This window comes from Letharia columbiana (assembly GCF_014066305.1).
Source record: "Letharia columbiana isolate WasteWater2 chromosome Unknown Sc0000007_s0, whole genome shotgun sequence".
In the NCBI taxonomy this organism is placed as follows: domain Eukaryota; kingdom Fungi; phylum Ascomycota; class Lecanoromycetes; order Lecanorales; family Parmeliaceae; genus Letharia; species Letharia columbiana.
The window spans coordinates 265,053-280,802 of NW_023501043.1; the positions used below are offsets into that span (position 1 = coordinate 265,053).

Below are 15,750 nucleotides of genomic sequence, written 5' to 3' on the forward strand. Positions count from 1 at the left end.
ACAGTCGATTACGAGATCATGATCCCCTGCAAGAACCACCCGGGCAGCGGGCCCCCTTGCGCCGCCTGGGACGAAAACCAAATGAACAAAGTCCTCTTGATAGACTACCCTCCGGTTTGCATTAAGTGTCATCTTCAGAAAGAGAAAATGCTCTGCAGGCAGTATGTCGATGCGGAAAGAGATCTTGTGAGGTTTGCGGAGCGGAGGGATGGGTCGCCGAAGGAGATTTGGGAGGAGAGGTTAAGGAATGGGGTTAGGATGCAGGCTGATGTTTATGAGTTGGATGGGAAGGTTGGAAGGGAGGGAGCGTGGCGGGAGGAGACGAGGAGGTTTGATTGGCGTAGGGTTTGAGTCTGTAGGTTGGAGGTGGTTGGGCTGTCAGTGGGTGACTCTGAGTGTTGCACAGTCTTACGTCTTTAAGTCGCTGCTCAAGCTTTCATTGTTCATGATATGAGTTGTCTCATGAGAAGCTGCTTACCTTCGTTGTGCAAGTGACGGGCAAGCTGATTGGCTCTGAAATTCCTGCTTTCGGTTGGACATTGAGAATCAGGGTATATTTGTTGACGGGAGGAGACATGGCACGCATAAGGTAGGAATAGAGAGTAAGCTCACGCGAAGTTGCCGCAAGAGCTGCCCCCTTCGTTTTTCCGGAAGCGACAACCCGTAGATTGCGTCGAGGAGTAGAGAAAAGGCCCTCGGATTTCAGAATACCAAGATCAGGAGAATGACTGCCTGGCGAGGATCAGCTAGCACTTTCGAGAACGACGCAATGCAACCGTAATGCATGTGAGAGAAAGTCTGTGTTTAGGGGGTATTGTAGATATACAACACAGGATCAAGGATAGCGACGAACTGAATGTACCTGATGTGACAGATTGCAACACGCGGTAGAAGCATACTACGTTTTTCCACAGGCTCTTCTCTAAGCCCGGACTTGCGTTCTCCTGTATACAGAGTATATGGCACTCACTTCCGGGTTTTCCCCAACAATATCTGCCCAAGGTCGACTGCTTTTGGAAGTGCGCTAGTGCCGGGCGACGCTGGTCTGTTCCTCTTTCGGGAGTGGACTTTTCGAATCACGAGATTTGTCAGCCGAGCATCTGGATCGTGACATTCCTGCTGCGATATAGCATGTCGTTACGCCACAAAGCCGTCATTGTCTGCGCGAAGGAGCCCGTAAGCGTTTTTGTCCATTGTAAAGAGACTTTCCTCTTTTTTATATTCAACCCTAGACTAGCGACTTCCGAGTCATTGGAATTTCTCTAGTTATTACAACGGAGATCGGCCGTTCCTCGAAGTCTACATCAGAAGTCGGCATACAGGGAATTGCTTCGTATTGCTTAACGCTCGCTCTTCTTGCCCTTTGATTGTCAGCTTCCGCAGGTATACTGCCCATGTCGACTGCCATACTTGTGTCGATGACCATGCTCGAGGTTGCGGAGGGTTGATTAACGATGAAGGATTACCCTTCAAACGATCAGAAGGAAAGGCTGGCAGCCGAAAATTTCTGACCATCAACGCAATGAACATTGGCAAGGACGATCCTATTCGATACTATCAAAAGGCCACAAGCACATGGATTGATTGAGAGCTCGGGCATCGGGCATCATGCCTGACCACAGCACTTCTTGAATTTCCGACCTGACCCACATGGGCATGGACTGTTGCGGGCCGTAGGACGCGCAATTATGCCACTGCCGGTATTGCTACCACCACTTTGTTGTTGTTCAACTCTGTCCACAACCCCCTTCAACGTCCTATCAGTGCCTTCCAGACTCGCGATGATCCGCCGTACAGAGATACCATCCCCATCCTTAATGTCCAGAGTTCCGCCATGTTCCAGGAACCACTGCAAAGCGCGGCCCGCTTTTTCATGCGCTACATGATCGTAAAGGAGCTGGACTGTGGTAATATCGTGGGCGGCTATTGCGCCAAAGCGGTCTCTTCGATTGATATCGGCCCCAGCATCGAACATGAGCTGTGCAAATTCGGGGTCGAAGTAGGGCTTCTGGGAGATGGAATGCATCAGAGCTGTGGTACCAGATATGTCGGTTCCTGTCATTAAGAGGTCAGCACCACGTCCGTTGACCACAGCTTTACGGGTGCAAGTCACGTATTGGTATCGGAACATGGTCAAAGGAACAGTTGAGATCACACAACACGATAGGGTGAAATCCCTCGCTACATACCGTCAACAGGAACTTTGGCCGTGTCAACAAGCCATTCCGCAATAGCAATGTACTTATATCGTAGTCCAGGATTGATACTTGTAAAAGCGAGCAGCACAACATAAACCGGAATACGAGTTGGACCCCATTTGACTTTGAACAATTCCTGTGCCGCTTCATACTGCCTGCCCTCGAAATGCTGGATACGGCTTTGAAAGTGCTCTTGGAAAGCGGTAAGACTCCCGTCCTCGAACAGAATACCATAGGAATCTTTGAGGTCCCTGTCAGGGTCCATATAGGCCGTGGAGCAGTAATTTCGCATTCTCATGGCTTCTTCACCTGAAAGAATATCTGAAGAGGCGAAGAGTTGTCCTAGAGGCCTGCGCATTGACGAATTATTAGCGCCTCCCTTTGCCTCGTGAAATGGCAGCGTACCTGGACATTGTATCGGAGTAAGCTGCTGGTATCTCGAAAAATGGTATAGTATACGGGTTGGAAGACGGTACTGACGTATAAAAGGTGGTGCAGTGTCGGGCGGCAGACCGCACAATCCTAACAATTTCTTTCCCATCGCTCTTTCCCTATTGCTGATTACTGGAGGTGCTGATTACTGGAGGTATTCCTTCCTCCTTCCTAGCCCACAGGCTACGTGCTTTATAAAACATCTTGCTCAGACGCCCCCGATGCTACAAGGATCCAAGGTGGAGAGTGAAGTCCTAGATCCATTCTTTTCTGCATCTCGATCAGAGCGCATAATTTCAGCAATTGAGTTACAGTCGTCTTGTTTCCAATCATTAGCGTCTACAATAGAGTACGGAAGATCTGCCGGCCCGATATCAGCTCCGTTCCTGTACGGCAGGGCTGCATATGTCCTCGCTGTCTTCTCCGTTGGTGCCGTGAGCGTGCCATCCGCTTGATTGTTGGATTCACCGCGTTTCCATCATCTTTTCATGATCATGACCCACTCGTTTGAGGAGTTGGCAGTCTGCTGTTCTTTGGGGGAACAAGACCGCTTCCATTCCTCCGAATCGCCATGAAACGAACCTCCCTTCGGCGCTTCTCCAGATCCTCTCGGACCAGAGTCTTTCGGGCCACGCTTCTAGTCCTTGCTCTCTTCTGCTTAATCGACGTCTTGTCCTTGATCTCCGCTCGTCAGCACCAAAACTTGCCTGCGAAGACCCCCGACGTCCGCGGTCAGAAGATATTTATCGCCAGCATCCATTGGAACAACGACCCGATCCTTCGAAGCAATTGGAATCAGGCTGTGCTTGGATTGGTGGACTACTTTGGAGCAGAGAATGTCTACGTATCAGTATACGAGAGTGGAAGTTGGGATGACTCAAAGGAGACGCTGAGGGTCCTGGACAACGATTTGGAAAGGAAAGGAGTACGACGGACTGTCAGGCTCAATGAGACGACCCACGCCGACGAGATGAGACAGCCAGAAACAGACGGCTGGATACAGACTCCGAGAGGCAAAACAGAGCTTAGACGAATACCATACCTGTCCAAGCTGCGCAATTTGGCTTTAGAGCCACTCAATTACTTAGGAGACGGCACGAAGTTCGACAGGGTGCTGTTTCTCAACGATGTAGTCTTTACGGTGAGGATCCCCATCGCTGCCTACTTTGGATTTTGTTGACACTTGCGGTCAGACTGAAGATGTGGCTACATTAATTGCAACCCGAGACGGCGACTACTCCGCTGCCTGCTCTCTGGACTTCGCCAAACCGCCTCATTACTACGATACATTTGCGTTGCGCGACGATGATGGACACGAAGCCATAACATCTACATTTCCATACTTCAGATCCAAGGCTTCCCGCAGCGCCATGATATCAGGCCAGCCTGTACCGGTGCAGAGCTGTTGGAACGGAATTGTTGCATTCGATGCGGCTCCTTTCTATGACCCACACCGCTTGAAATTCCGCGGCGTATCGGATTCTCTCGCTCTTCACCACGTTGAAGGCTCTGAATGCTGCCTCATACATGCTGACAATCCTCTCACCCAAAGCCATGGCGTCTGGCTCAATCCCAACGTGCGCGTGGGCTACAGCCCAGAGGCCTACGCCGCAGTCAAATCAGCCTTAGCGTGGCCTTCAATGTATCAGAGTCTGTTGGGCATTTGGTCAAACCGTCTGTGGCGTTGGACGACCTCAACCAAGATGAAGTCGGTGCGGATCACCAGCAGACTGAAATCTTGGTCCGAAGATGGTGCGGATCGTTCGGAGCCTGGAATGTTTTGCTTGATCAATGAGATGCAAGTCTTGATTGAGAATGGATGGGCTCACGTATGAGACGGCAAAAAGGATGGACTGTTTGATGCCAAAAAGGTCCAAGGCAACAGTACACCAGGTCAGCAAACGCACATTTGTGACAAACAGCTTGCTGATTGCTCCTCACCGATATGGCCTTGGACACTCGATGTATAATATTTTTCAACCCATTTGCAGCGTCTACAAAAGACCCATTAACTGGCAAGCAACGACTTCCGTCAAGTACAAACGACTTTCCTGGACGGTAAAATCGGCTAGAGATGGGTAAGTTGGCAGCCAGATTGACGATGTAGCCTGAGCAGGCATATGGACATTTACGTGAGACAACGCACCGCGGTTGATCTGAACACTCTATTAACAAGCAACCACTTATACAATTTCACGTTGTGAAAAGCACAGTCGCCCTCAAATGGAAACCTCCACTATCGATGCCTTCAGTAACTCTAACTTTGTTCTGATGCTGCCCTCAACCAGTCTATATGCTCCGCATTCCTTACCGCCTACTTATGTCTGCTCTGTAATCCCTCAACCCGTCTGCACACCATCCAAAGTCATAATGTCGGAATTATTCAAACCAAGCGAGTGAACAGGAAAGCCACCAGTGATCTCATTGAGTTGAGAGTTTGTCGACCACACAAATACCCCCATTGCAGAGTTCTTGCCTTGGCATTACGACTCCAATCAGCTATTTTTCCAAGCCAGTGTCATGAGAAAGAATTACCGGTCATAAGCCAACCCGCTGATTTGGAGACAATGCATGCCGTCTCAATACTCCTCGCCGCACTCCAGATATCGCGATAGGTGCTCACGTCCGTCTGGGCTCTATTATATTTTGTGCCTGCCGGCAGTTGCCCGGGTTGGAACCAATCCAGCATCATGATCGTTAGAACACAAGTTCCTAAAGAGCATCAATTTCCCCTCCGCCTCCACCAACAGAACAACAACATTTTAAACGGCGGATCGACTTACTGAAGATATACTTTCTCGGCGTTCTCTGGGAATCCAACGAAGACCTCGTCGGCGACACCCCCAGCGCAACGAACTCATAAGCTACATCCGGGTGCTCAAGCACTTCTCTGAAATAAAGCTGTTGCACGGCGATGTAGCAGTCTTCGATGACCCAGTCATTGGAATTCCAGCTGGGATATTTTGTGGTGCTGGCGCAGTTGCCGTTGTCGCTGGCGTTAAGGGGTAAGGAGGGGCGGAGTGGTGGAAGGGAATAGATTGGTTGGGAGGGAAGGGGGGATGTCGCTGGTGCGCATTGGATGACCTGGAACAGCATGGACGACAGCAATGCTGCAATGCTGGGATAGCTATGAAGGGAGGGCATGATGGAAGCTCCAGGGCTTTGGCCGCCCCACCTGTCAATGGGTGAATGGTATATGGAGGAAGGATGAAGTACATAAGAGCATTCGAAGCAGCTTTATATCTCCCCCGCTCCCTCAAAATGCCCGAGAATATCCTTATCAGAATCCTCCTTTCGGCAATACCTCATGCGAGCAGTCGACCGATGATAATCACTGATATACAATCCCTGGACATCCCACGCCCATGAAACAAATCCCACGCATTTCCTCCGATTATGCATGGCATTGCCTGGATCTGCTCGGTCTAACAGGTACATTACCCACCTTTTCTCCCCGAGAGTGTCCATCTGGCAGCAGCAGCTTTGGGCGCATAGAAGAGTCGCGAATGGCGCTTCGGCGCTACTGACGACAATGAAAAGATAAGGAATAGCTTCTTGAGCTGCTGGGGATGCGCGCCATTGGCAGCGGTAGGGGTCCCGCAGGGTGAAACAGATCTCGATGATGGGATTTTGGAAAGTTTCGGTGGAGAAAGATGAGGAGGTGCAGCTCTAGTGGCTGTCTGGGATACAATGATACCTATCGCACACGCTGAGGTCGAAATCTGCTGCTTGGATTTCTATCATGGATTGCTGAATGGTTCTGAATAACGCCCGAGACCCCTTCGCTGAAATGATATCGCATTATTTGAAGACCGTCTATGATCACCCTGTTCGATCCATGAAAATACGCTGCCTTAACGTGTCTGATCCGTGAAAGAATGCACCATCTCCCTTATCGATCCATCCTTCACTGCCATGTGTACACCCTCTCAAATGTATTCGATCCACCAACAACGCAACTTCTCCGGCACTGACCCCTCCGTCTCGCCAGATGTACCAAGTCTCAACCGTATTCGATCCGTCCAAACCGCAGCTTCCTCACCATCGATCCATCTCTTGCTGCATGCCATGCCATGTGTACACTGCACCGCCCTTATATCGCGCCGCTGGTGTCGTGTGTTTGACGTACAAACAACTCAACCAACTGGCTGCCCCTAGCTTGTCGCTGCTAACCTCCAGGGTGGTGACCTGGGGGGTGGGGTGATATAAGGGCTCTCGAATCCGTCCTTTGGTGACAAGTGTTTGACGCACAAACATCGTCAATTCGAAGGAACTGCCTCGTAAAACCGGTGGGCGAGGTCTATTGCCGTTGCTGTTGGATGTTGTTTGACGTACAAACCATCCAGGGCCAATAGACTGTCTCGTAGTTTCGGTTGTGAACCTCCATTTGGTGGTGGGGGGGTGAGGTGGATTCGAGAGGGGTGTGCGAGCGTGTGCTCGTGGCATGATTAGTCGAGGTCGATGTGGAAGGTGTCCGGCTCCTCGGTCTGGGGCCGGCCTTGCTGCTCGGGCGCATTTTGCTGTATGCCTTGCATTGAGGCTGCGGCTTCTGCGGCTTGCTCTTCGTAATTCTGCTCTGTCATGTCGAGAGCTCGTACCGTGGAAGACGGCTTGGTGTCTGAGGAGTCTTCGTTAGTCAGTGCTGAATTAAGGACTGGTAGAGGTTTGGATGCCATACCGTTTCTGTTGTCCGTGGGAGTATGAGCGTGGAGATCGATGTTCAGATCGTCGTCTCGGTCTTCGGGGTACAAGGCGCTCTCCCAGATCGCTTCGTCTGGAGAAGCTTGTCAGTGTGTATGCGCGGGGCGGAAAGGGTTGGCTATCTTACCATCGTCCTCGTCATCCGAAACGGTATGGGCCAGGAACCCATCGTCCAGCTCGGAATCTGAAACCTGGCCCTCGAACTCATAGACTTCGTCTTCTTCCAGGGGTGGAAGTCCTGGTAGAGCCGAGTCCTTGTCCGCCATAGCTGCTCCCAACAGCGACAGCCCTTTGAAGACTCGCTTATGGTTCGGCTGTGCTGGGGCTGGGGTGACGACGACTAAGCACAGTGTTAGTCGTTCCGGATAACCGTGTGAATTTGCGGACATGTGGTAGAATACCTGATGCTACGTCCCTAGGCACGCTGAAGGAGAAACCAGTGGGTCCTCCAGCGGTGGACGCGGCTGCTTCTTGTGCTGGAGCGGCCTTGTCATACTCATGAACCAGTCTCTCCTTTCGCTCCGAGGATGTCAGGTTAGATGTTGGCATCGGACCTGGAATCTTCGTGGGCTTAGGGTCATGGTTGTGCCCAGCCTGCGATGAATCTCCTGACCAAAGCGCTGGAGGGGTATATATAGGGCTACGTCGCTGGATGGGGGATGATGTTGGGCCTAGCAATTGGGGGCTGACGTGAGGCTGGTTATTGCTCTGTTGTTGCGAGGCAGTAGCTTCCCCGAGACGGTCTGCAGATGGCAAGTTAACCTGAGACACCGCCTTAGTCTCATTTTCGTCTTCATCAGCTTCTGGAGACGACGAACCTCGTGGATGAGAGAGACCAAAAGGAGAGCCCGTTGGTCTCAAATCCTTCTTCCTGGTATCAGGTCGCTTGGTCGATTCATCTGGAGAACCAGCATCCAGATTGCCCTTGCGTTTCAAGGGGTTGTCCGAGTTTGGGTCGCTAGGCATGGGGCCATATTGCATTCCCGTTTGCAAGGACCGCCCGAATCTATGCGGGGGGGGGAGACCTATTGGGCGAGAAGAAGGCTTTCGCGGTCGATTGAAGACATTGATGTCCTCATCTTCGTCACTCTCTGGTTCAGAATCGGAGCCTTCCATGTCCCAACGAGCCATCTCATCCCCTCGATCTTTGAACAGTTGTATGAGCAGTTCCTTCGTGTCCGGCGGGGAGCTTCTCTTGATGATGTGGTTCAGCTCCATATATTTTGCGTTGACACCGGCACATTGTTTGGTCAACACTTGACGATTCTTGGCATGCAACTTCTTGATATCTTCCTTCATGACCTCTCCGTCTAGGAGCACTGTCAGATATTGCATCTGGTTGGGCTCCCTGGCTGGATCTTTCAGCAGGGACTTGAGGGTATCGATCCGGTCGTTGGCATTGATGAGCTGGCGTAGCACGACTCGTGTCTCCTCACAATAATGACGCTTGAGGGACTCCAGAATTAGCGCGCGAGCACGGATCAGGTCCTTCTCCGTGGCTTTGGCCTCTACAGCCTTCCAATCGTCCTGGTAATTGGATCTCGTCGCGGCGGCGAGAGCATCATTCAATTGCTTGATCCGTCCGTCCTGACTCGCCTTGCCTTTCTTGTATTTCTCGACTTCTGCCTCGGCTGCCTGCGCTCGGTCGTGCTCCTCTTGGACTTTCCCTTCGGCCTCGTTGGCCCGTGTCTCCGCCGCTACTGCTCGGTCGTACTGCTTCGTGGCACCATCATAGGCCGTACTAGCCATTTCCCGGGCTTCTCTCAGCTCGCCATCAGGATTGTTGACCTTATTTTCAGCCTGTATCGCTCGTTGGACGCTTCTGTTGAGCTGCTCCTGAAGGGCGTGCACCCTCCCAACAGCTGCGTTCTCCACTGCGACGTTAAAGTTGGCTTCTGCGGCTTTAAGGTCGGCTTGCCATCCAGCTTCTCGGTGCTTCCATCGCTCTTCTCCCTCGGCAACCTCTTGCCGGACTGCGTTTGCGATCAAATCCCGAGCCTCGCGCTCGCAATTGGCAACCGCTTTTTCGTGCCCTTGCTGGAACAAAGGCTCGTCTTCCGGGTTGAGCGCCCGCGCTGATTTCCGCTGCTTGAGAGCATTAAGCTTTGCGAGGAGCTCTTGCTTCTCCGATTCCAGCTTGTTGGCTCGGGCTTCACTCGCCGAGTCGGAGCGCTGGAGACCTTTATTGGCCTCTGCGAGCGTCTGGACCTCAGCAAACAGCTCGTTCTCTCGAGTCGTGGGCGCATTCTGCTGGTCAGGATCCGGCAGATTGTGGCCAGCGGCCTCCGCGCTCTGGTCGCTGGGTGCATTCTCCGACATCGCCAGTAGATATCCAGATTGAAACGCACCCGAGGCCTCCTTGTTAGCCAACTCTAACTGTAGACGAAGGTTGCTGATCTCCGTCGTTGAGTCTTGGTTGGAAACATTTCCGGCGGCTGTGACCTCTGCACCGCTTTCCTTGCTCTCCTCTGCTTCTTGCAGCTTCTGCTCAAGTTCGGTCACCGTCGTAGCCGTCTCGGCAGCGCACCTCTCCGCGTCCCACACTCTCTCCTCCGCATCGAATACCTTTTTATTTATAGCCAGAGCTTCCCTCTCGAAGTTGGCAATGTTGTCGTTGGCTAGCTGAAGACCGCGCGTTGCTGTGTCTAACAGGGTCTCGGAATGCCGTCGTGCTTCAACTCCGTTGTCAGCCATGGTTTGGAGCTCTTGAGTTCTCGCCCTCTCGGCTTGAAGTTCGGTATTCAGACGGCCTTGAGTGTTGATGGCGTCACTCAGTTCTCCGACCACACCGTCAAGTTGATCCCTGACAACGTCATGCTGTCTTTGGGAGATTGCCATCTTAACTGCGCTCTCTGCGGCCAAGGTCCGCTCTTTGAGCGCCGCCTCTCTCGTCCCGGCCGATTCTTTGTTTCTCTCTGCCTCTTCAAGGCACAGGCGGAGTTCTCTCTCCAGCCTTTCACTTCGAGTACTGAGTCTCGTGGTCTCGAGAGACAACTTAGAGATCTTCTTGTCCTTCGCCGCAAGCTGCCCACTCTCTTGACGAGCCACTGCCTCTTGAAGCTCTTCCTTCTTGCGCTCTAGCTTCCTCGAGACACGGTTGAAGTCAAGTGTCAGGTCGTTGGCCATCGCAACGACGTCCGTTCTAGACGGATACAGGCCTTGAGGGTCCAGAGTAGCGCGTAGGTTCCCCATCAAACGGCTACTTCTTTGGTCGAGAGTCACGATAGTATCGCTTTTTCCGCTGACGGCTTTGGCAAGCATGGCAATTTCCGCATCTTTCCCTGCCGATTCCGCTCGGAGATCAGCCAAAGCTTGGTCATTTGTTGGTGGGAGTGGAGTGTTGTCGGGGATTTCTCCCGGTGATGGCCGTGATTCTTGGGTATCAAACCACTCGTCCTCGTCATCTTCTCCTGCTGATGTAGTTTGTGATGGTGTGGATCGATGCGTTCCATCGGTTGGATCCCCGTTGGTAACCTCTTCTTCTGGGGTTGTATCCCCGCTAATGACGTGTCTGGGCGCTCGAAAGAGTCGGTGAATGGACGTGCCAGTCCAAGTGACCAGTCGCTTGATGATCCTAAGTGAGGGTAGCAGGCCGTTGGTAAGCATCCATATGGCGGCCACGTTTATGAGCTCGTCGCCAAGGACGGCTAGTGCTGTAGTGAAGAGTGAAATGAGAAGGGACAAGAAGCCGGTGGTAGGAGGTGTTGTGACGGGCGAGACCATGATGCTGTGGATGTTGTTGTCCTCGATGGTGTCGATGATGTAGCCTGTGTTTGCTACTGGGGTGGCTATCTTCTCGACCTTCGGAAGGATTACAGCCATGCATAGCAGGCCGAACATCTCTCTAAGCGGTCCGCGGTGAGCCATGACGGTCGGTAGCGGTGGTGACGTGCCTCGAAAGACGCGTGAGGTTGGGGTGATGTGATGATGAGGATGTAGCTGTTTGAAGGATGCAGGGCCCTGTAGGATGATGCAGGAGGTGTTTGTGATACCGTAAAGGTGTATGGTGATGATGTTGTGGATGAGGAGTGTGGTTGTGGAAATGTGAAAGTTGTTGTGAGTCGGTGTGGTTTTGTGCGAAGTTCATCACAGTGAGTGTTTACGCGAAAAATCTGAGTCACCAGTGATGTGAATACCATCAACACTGGCGAAAAACTTGCCAACCCCGCACGAAAATTTCAAACGCGGATGGTTTCCGAAAGGCCGAATGGCCGAGCGAGAGTTCTGGCTGGAGCTGCCGCTGCTGTGGGTGAATGGTCGGGGTTGATGCCCGAGAGTTGGCTTGTTTACTGGCTCGAGGAAAGGTGAGTTGGGCTATGTTGGAGGATTTTCTACCATTGGTATTTAGTCACAAGAAAGGTAGATGAATGGGTCCCGGCTTGGACAAGACAAAGGAGGCTTGATTTGGACGATGGGCTTTGTTGTATGTTCATGGGTCCTTCAATGTCAGAGGTCCAGCAATGTCAGAGGTCCAGCAATAGTCGCTCCAGACCTCATATGCTGTCGAGGCAGATCTACGGTCACACAAATTCAGTTGACATGCTCGATGAATTAAGGCTCCTAGTAGAGTAGATGGGATTACACGTTGTCTAGAATACATGAGATTACAGGTCCCCAGTATTACTGTTGCCGTTGAAAGAATTACGACAAAGGCGAAGAAAGAGCCCTTATCCCTAACCACCTGATGCTTTCTGGCAGAATAAAGACCACCGCTCTTTCACCAACAATGCGTAGCCAGGATCACCACTACTTCACCCTGATTCACCTCTTTTATGAAAAATTGCCAAACAATCGAACACCTGAACATCCCCCTTTCCATAAGAGCATCTGCCTGATCTTTGTGAAAACATGCCGCATTCTCTAAATGGCCCTGTGCAACTCACTGCACTACCCTCTCATATCCCAACGATCTCTGACCGGCCCCGTACAGCTCACTGCACTACCCTTTCATATCCTACCAATATCATCCACCCCTGCCCATTCCATCATCAACTTGGAGATCCCATTCCATTTCTTTTGCAATTCTAATCCAGCTTCCAACGTTCATCCATCATTCAACCCTTCTCAGCAAAATTATCGTCGGTGGTACGATCAAAAATAATAGTAACCCCAAACCGCGTCCGTTGGCGGTACGCCAACAGACTATCTCTAGCTGTCATTGCTAACCTCCAATTGCGAAACTGGGGGGTGAGGCGATTTGGGGGTGCGGTATCATACGATACCAGCATTTGGTAGACGCGATGGTGACGTCGAAGCGGTAGTGTTAAGGTCCAGAGTTTTCAGCGCAAAGATTGCTCAACGAGAGGTTGTTGCCCGCCTGCCCTCTTCCTCGACGAGCTACATTCTCGGTTATCGGGGTTGCTCGGCTTCCTCAGCTCTCTTAGCTTTGGCGCGCTTGCGTTCAAGCACGCGCTTCTGGGTTTTTGTCATGGGAGCGCCTCCTCTGAGACTGGCGTCCAAGTTTGCAACCTGCGCTGTCAGTATTGCAGCCCCATTTTCAAAGCGCCGGATGCGATCCGCACGCCACACGACCAACTCTACCTCATGGAACCGTCTTGCGATCGCTGCATCGCTAGTTTCCTCAGTGATGCTAGTGGAAGCAGGTGGTGCGATAGGCTCTGCGCAGATATCTTCGGAGGGTTTCGCATAGGGATCTTCGGGAGTTCCGTAGCCATCTTTCAGGTACGCGATCTGCCATTCATGCCATTGGAGCTCATCCTTGGCATTGAGTAGCTCATGCTCTTGCTCTTGGACTTCGAGAGCTCTTGCAAGTAATGCGTCTCCAGTGTCCTCAGTGGTGCTAGCAGGAGGCAAGTCAGGCTCCGCAAGGTGGTCTGTACAGAAGGTTAGCTGGCGCGACGTTCTTGATGCAGAAAAGACCCACCATTTTGTGCATCACGTTCTTCTGAAGGGCTCGAAGGACGATCGGTTGGCCCATGATCATCCTGTTCACTGGCATCTTCGATGTCTGTATCCTCTTCTATTTCATCGTCCTTGGGGTCCACATCCAAACTTTGCGAGCCATCGTGATGAATCTCCTCACTGGTTTCTTTGATACCACTCTTGCTCTTTACTTCGGTCTCATCGAAAGACATATCATCATAACTTTGTGCGACAACGTGATGGTTCTGTTCGCTAGCATCCTTGATGCCGCTTTTTTTGCTTGCTTCGTCCTCGTTGGGGAGCTCCTCATTATCATCTTGTAAGACATTGTAAGGCTCCTCCACACTGGCATCGTTGATACCGCTTTCCCCTTCCCTCTCGTCCACATTGCGATCTTTGCCTTTAGAAACGTGTCTCGCTTCCTGCTCTGCACTTTTCTCGGCGATCGATTCCAGAAATTTCTGCCAGTGCGGTTCAGAATTCAGATCGGCATCAGGGCGGCCTTGAAAAGGCGCCGAAGATACAGAAAACTTCATGCTTAGGGCAATGGGCCCGTCAAGTGGTGAAAGTATGAACTTGTCATCCTTAGGAGAGTACTTGTCCCATGGGTACATACCCTGGCTATCATCGGGAAGTGCCAGTTTTCCACGTGAATTGTACAGACAGAGCGACCTTACCAGCTCCTCGTTCTCCGCATACGCTCTCTCTCGGTGCTCGTGCAGTAGACGAAGAGACTCGATTAGGTCATTTTGGCCGTCTATGACTGCGAGGTATCGGGTATTGCGCCCTTCGGGCCTTGACTCTTCAACAGCCATGGCGTAGGTAAATGAGTACAAAACACTCTTGAATATGCTAGTGATGTCTTCTCGCAGGCCTTCATTGATACCGACTTTGCCTAATCGACGTCGGAGTTCCACTTCAGCGTTCCGCAATGAAGGGCCAAAGCTGGGCTCGATGTTGGCTGTTGCAAACACATCCTGCTCGTAGGTCGCATTCAGCTTGTCTTCGTGAACCCTCCGCAATCTTCTGAATTCCTGATTTGCTATCCGATTTAGATGAGTCTTCTCCTTCGCCAAGGTCTCTTTGATATGTGTGTTGGCCATGTCGAATACTCTCCGCTTCTCGAGATCGGCCTGCACATTGGAAGGTCCCTTGACAACCTCGGGTTGCCGCGCTTCTCCTTCTTCAGACATAATCTTCAATGTGCAGGCATTGCCATACTGGGCCACCAAAAGTCTGTGCATTGCCGACATCATGGTGGCCGGATCTTGATGGCGCTCAAGGATGATCCCCGTAAACATTTCTGCGAGAGCGTTCTGGGTAGCATTGGTCCCTGTCGCAAGTTGAGCGTTTGCTTTTGACGTTACAGCCTTGCCAATGCCTTTGACACCTGTCCAGTTGAACTTCCCGAAATTCAGCCAATGCCGAAAGAAGTTTACCGTAGCCGTGGCAGAGATGACCCAAGGGATCCGGTAAGCGATGCGGCAAGCGATCCCCCAAGCTTGCCATAAAGTGGCTCGTGAGGACGGGACGCTCGTGGAGCACACGATTTTGATGATGTAGCGAAAAAGGTTTTGCCACCAGATGAGAAGAAGATCGAGCTTCGAAGCTCCTGGTGGAGGAATAACGTGGGCTAAAAACGGGGTTAATGCTGGTGCATCAGTCGTGGATGCGGGAAAGAGGACGGCGTGAGGTGTTGGAACAGTGGTAGGAGTTGATTTGAGATGGAGATTGAAGGGCGCTGCGTACGAAATGTGAAGAGGCAGCGTCGGAGTCGGTGCGTCGTGCAGAAGCTGCTGAACGTCGATCGGCCCACCATAATAGTCCAGAGGAGGTAGGGGCGGATGTACACGTCCGCTGTAGTAGTCGTTGGGAAAGCCCACGACACTGACAGCTGTCATACCCAGTCCGAAGACGAATAGAGCTACCACTGCTCTTAGCACCATTGCCATATGGGCAGCTGGGATGGGAGGCATTGCTGCGTGGTTGCCTTTTGACTGTGGTGTAGGTGACGAGGGCGAAAGAGGAGACCGTGCTGATTCTTGTAAGAAGCGCGACCAGGAAGCGTGCTTGATCAGTCGTGGCGTCTGTGAGGACGGCGTAGAGCTTTGTTGGTGCGAAGAGGTAGCAAAAATGATCGATGCAATGCAAGATGGAACGGCTGTTCGTTGTGGACGTGAGTTGGTGTAGTTGACAGAAAGGGTGGTGGGAAGATGATGTAAGAGGTGTTTAAGAAAATGAGGAGGTTGGTGTTTTCAAAAATCATCAACACAGCAAAAGAACTTCGGTCTTCAAACTTTTCGGCCGAAGAAGTACCGGCTTTATTACGGACATAGTGATGCATCATGGAGACAAAGGTCTCTGAAAGACGAGCAGATTCTGCGACCCTGTCTTGTAGGTTCGCTGCGACGTCAAAGAAATGCTTCTCCCAGAAACGGTCCAACATCCTCCATGCGTTTCCTCACTTGCTTTGAAACAGCTGCGAGCTATTCTCTGTCCCAATAGAACGAGAGTTTCGTCGCACAGCTATGCATCT

The 15,750-nt window shown here is 51.7% G+C and overlaps 5 protein-coding genes across 5 annotated transcripts; 1 reads left to right on the plus strand and 4 right to left on the minus strand.

Annotated features, from left to right (window-relative positions):
* Window positions 1–1,606: 1,606 nt before the first annotated feature.
* On the minus strand, window positions 1,607–2,611 carry HO173_003131 (uncharacterized protein; the record flags this gene model as incomplete). Its single annotated transcript, XM_037305059.1, has 3 exons — window positions 1,607–2,055; window positions 2,190–2,548; window positions 2,604–2,611. The coding sequence occupies 3 exons, from the start codon at window positions 2,609–2,611 to the stop codon at window positions 1,607–1,609; spliced, it is 816 nt and encodes a 271-aa protein (XP_037167924.1).
* Window positions 2,612–3,201: 590 nt separating this feature from the next.
* On the plus strand, window positions 3,202–4,465 carry HO173_003132 (uncharacterized protein; the record flags this gene model as incomplete). Its single annotated transcript, XM_037305060.1, has 2 exons — window positions 3,202–3,771; window positions 3,824–4,465. 2 exons carry the CDS (start codon window positions 3,202–3,204, stop codon window positions 4,463–4,465), a joined length of 1,212 nt encoding a protein of 403 aa, XP_037167925.1.
* A 683-nt stretch (window positions 4,466–5,148) lies between these two features.
* Window positions 5,149–5,774, minus strand: HO173_003133 (uncharacterized protein; the record flags this gene model as incomplete). Its single annotated transcript, XM_037305061.1, has 2 exons — window positions 5,149–5,342; window positions 5,414–5,774. The coding sequence occupies 2 exons, from the start codon at window positions 5,772–5,774 to the stop codon at window positions 5,149–5,151; spliced, it is 555 nt and encodes a 184-aa protein (XP_037167926.1).
* A 1,304-nt stretch (window positions 5,775–7,078) lies between these two features.
* HO173_003134 (uncharacterized protein) lies at window positions 7,079–11,198 on the minus strand (the record flags this gene model as incomplete). The annotated part of the gene is made up of 4 exons (XM_037305062.1): window positions 7,079–7,248; window positions 7,309–7,404; window positions 7,459–7,671; window positions 7,733–11,198. 4 exons carry the CDS (start codon window positions 11,196–11,198, stop codon window positions 7,079–7,081), a joined length of 3,945 nt encoding a protein of 1,314 aa, XP_037167927.1.
* A 1,482-nt stretch (window positions 11,199–12,680) lies between these two features.
* On the minus strand, window positions 12,681–15,660 carry HO173_003135 (uncharacterized protein; the record flags this gene model as incomplete). The annotated part of the gene is made up of 3 exons (XM_037305063.1): window positions 12,681–13,165; window positions 13,216–15,375; window positions 15,531–15,660. 3 exons carry the CDS (start codon window positions 15,658–15,660, stop codon window positions 12,681–12,683), a joined length of 2,775 nt encoding a protein of 924 aa, XP_037167928.1.
* Between the last annotated feature and the right edge of the window lie 90 nt (window positions 15,661–15,750).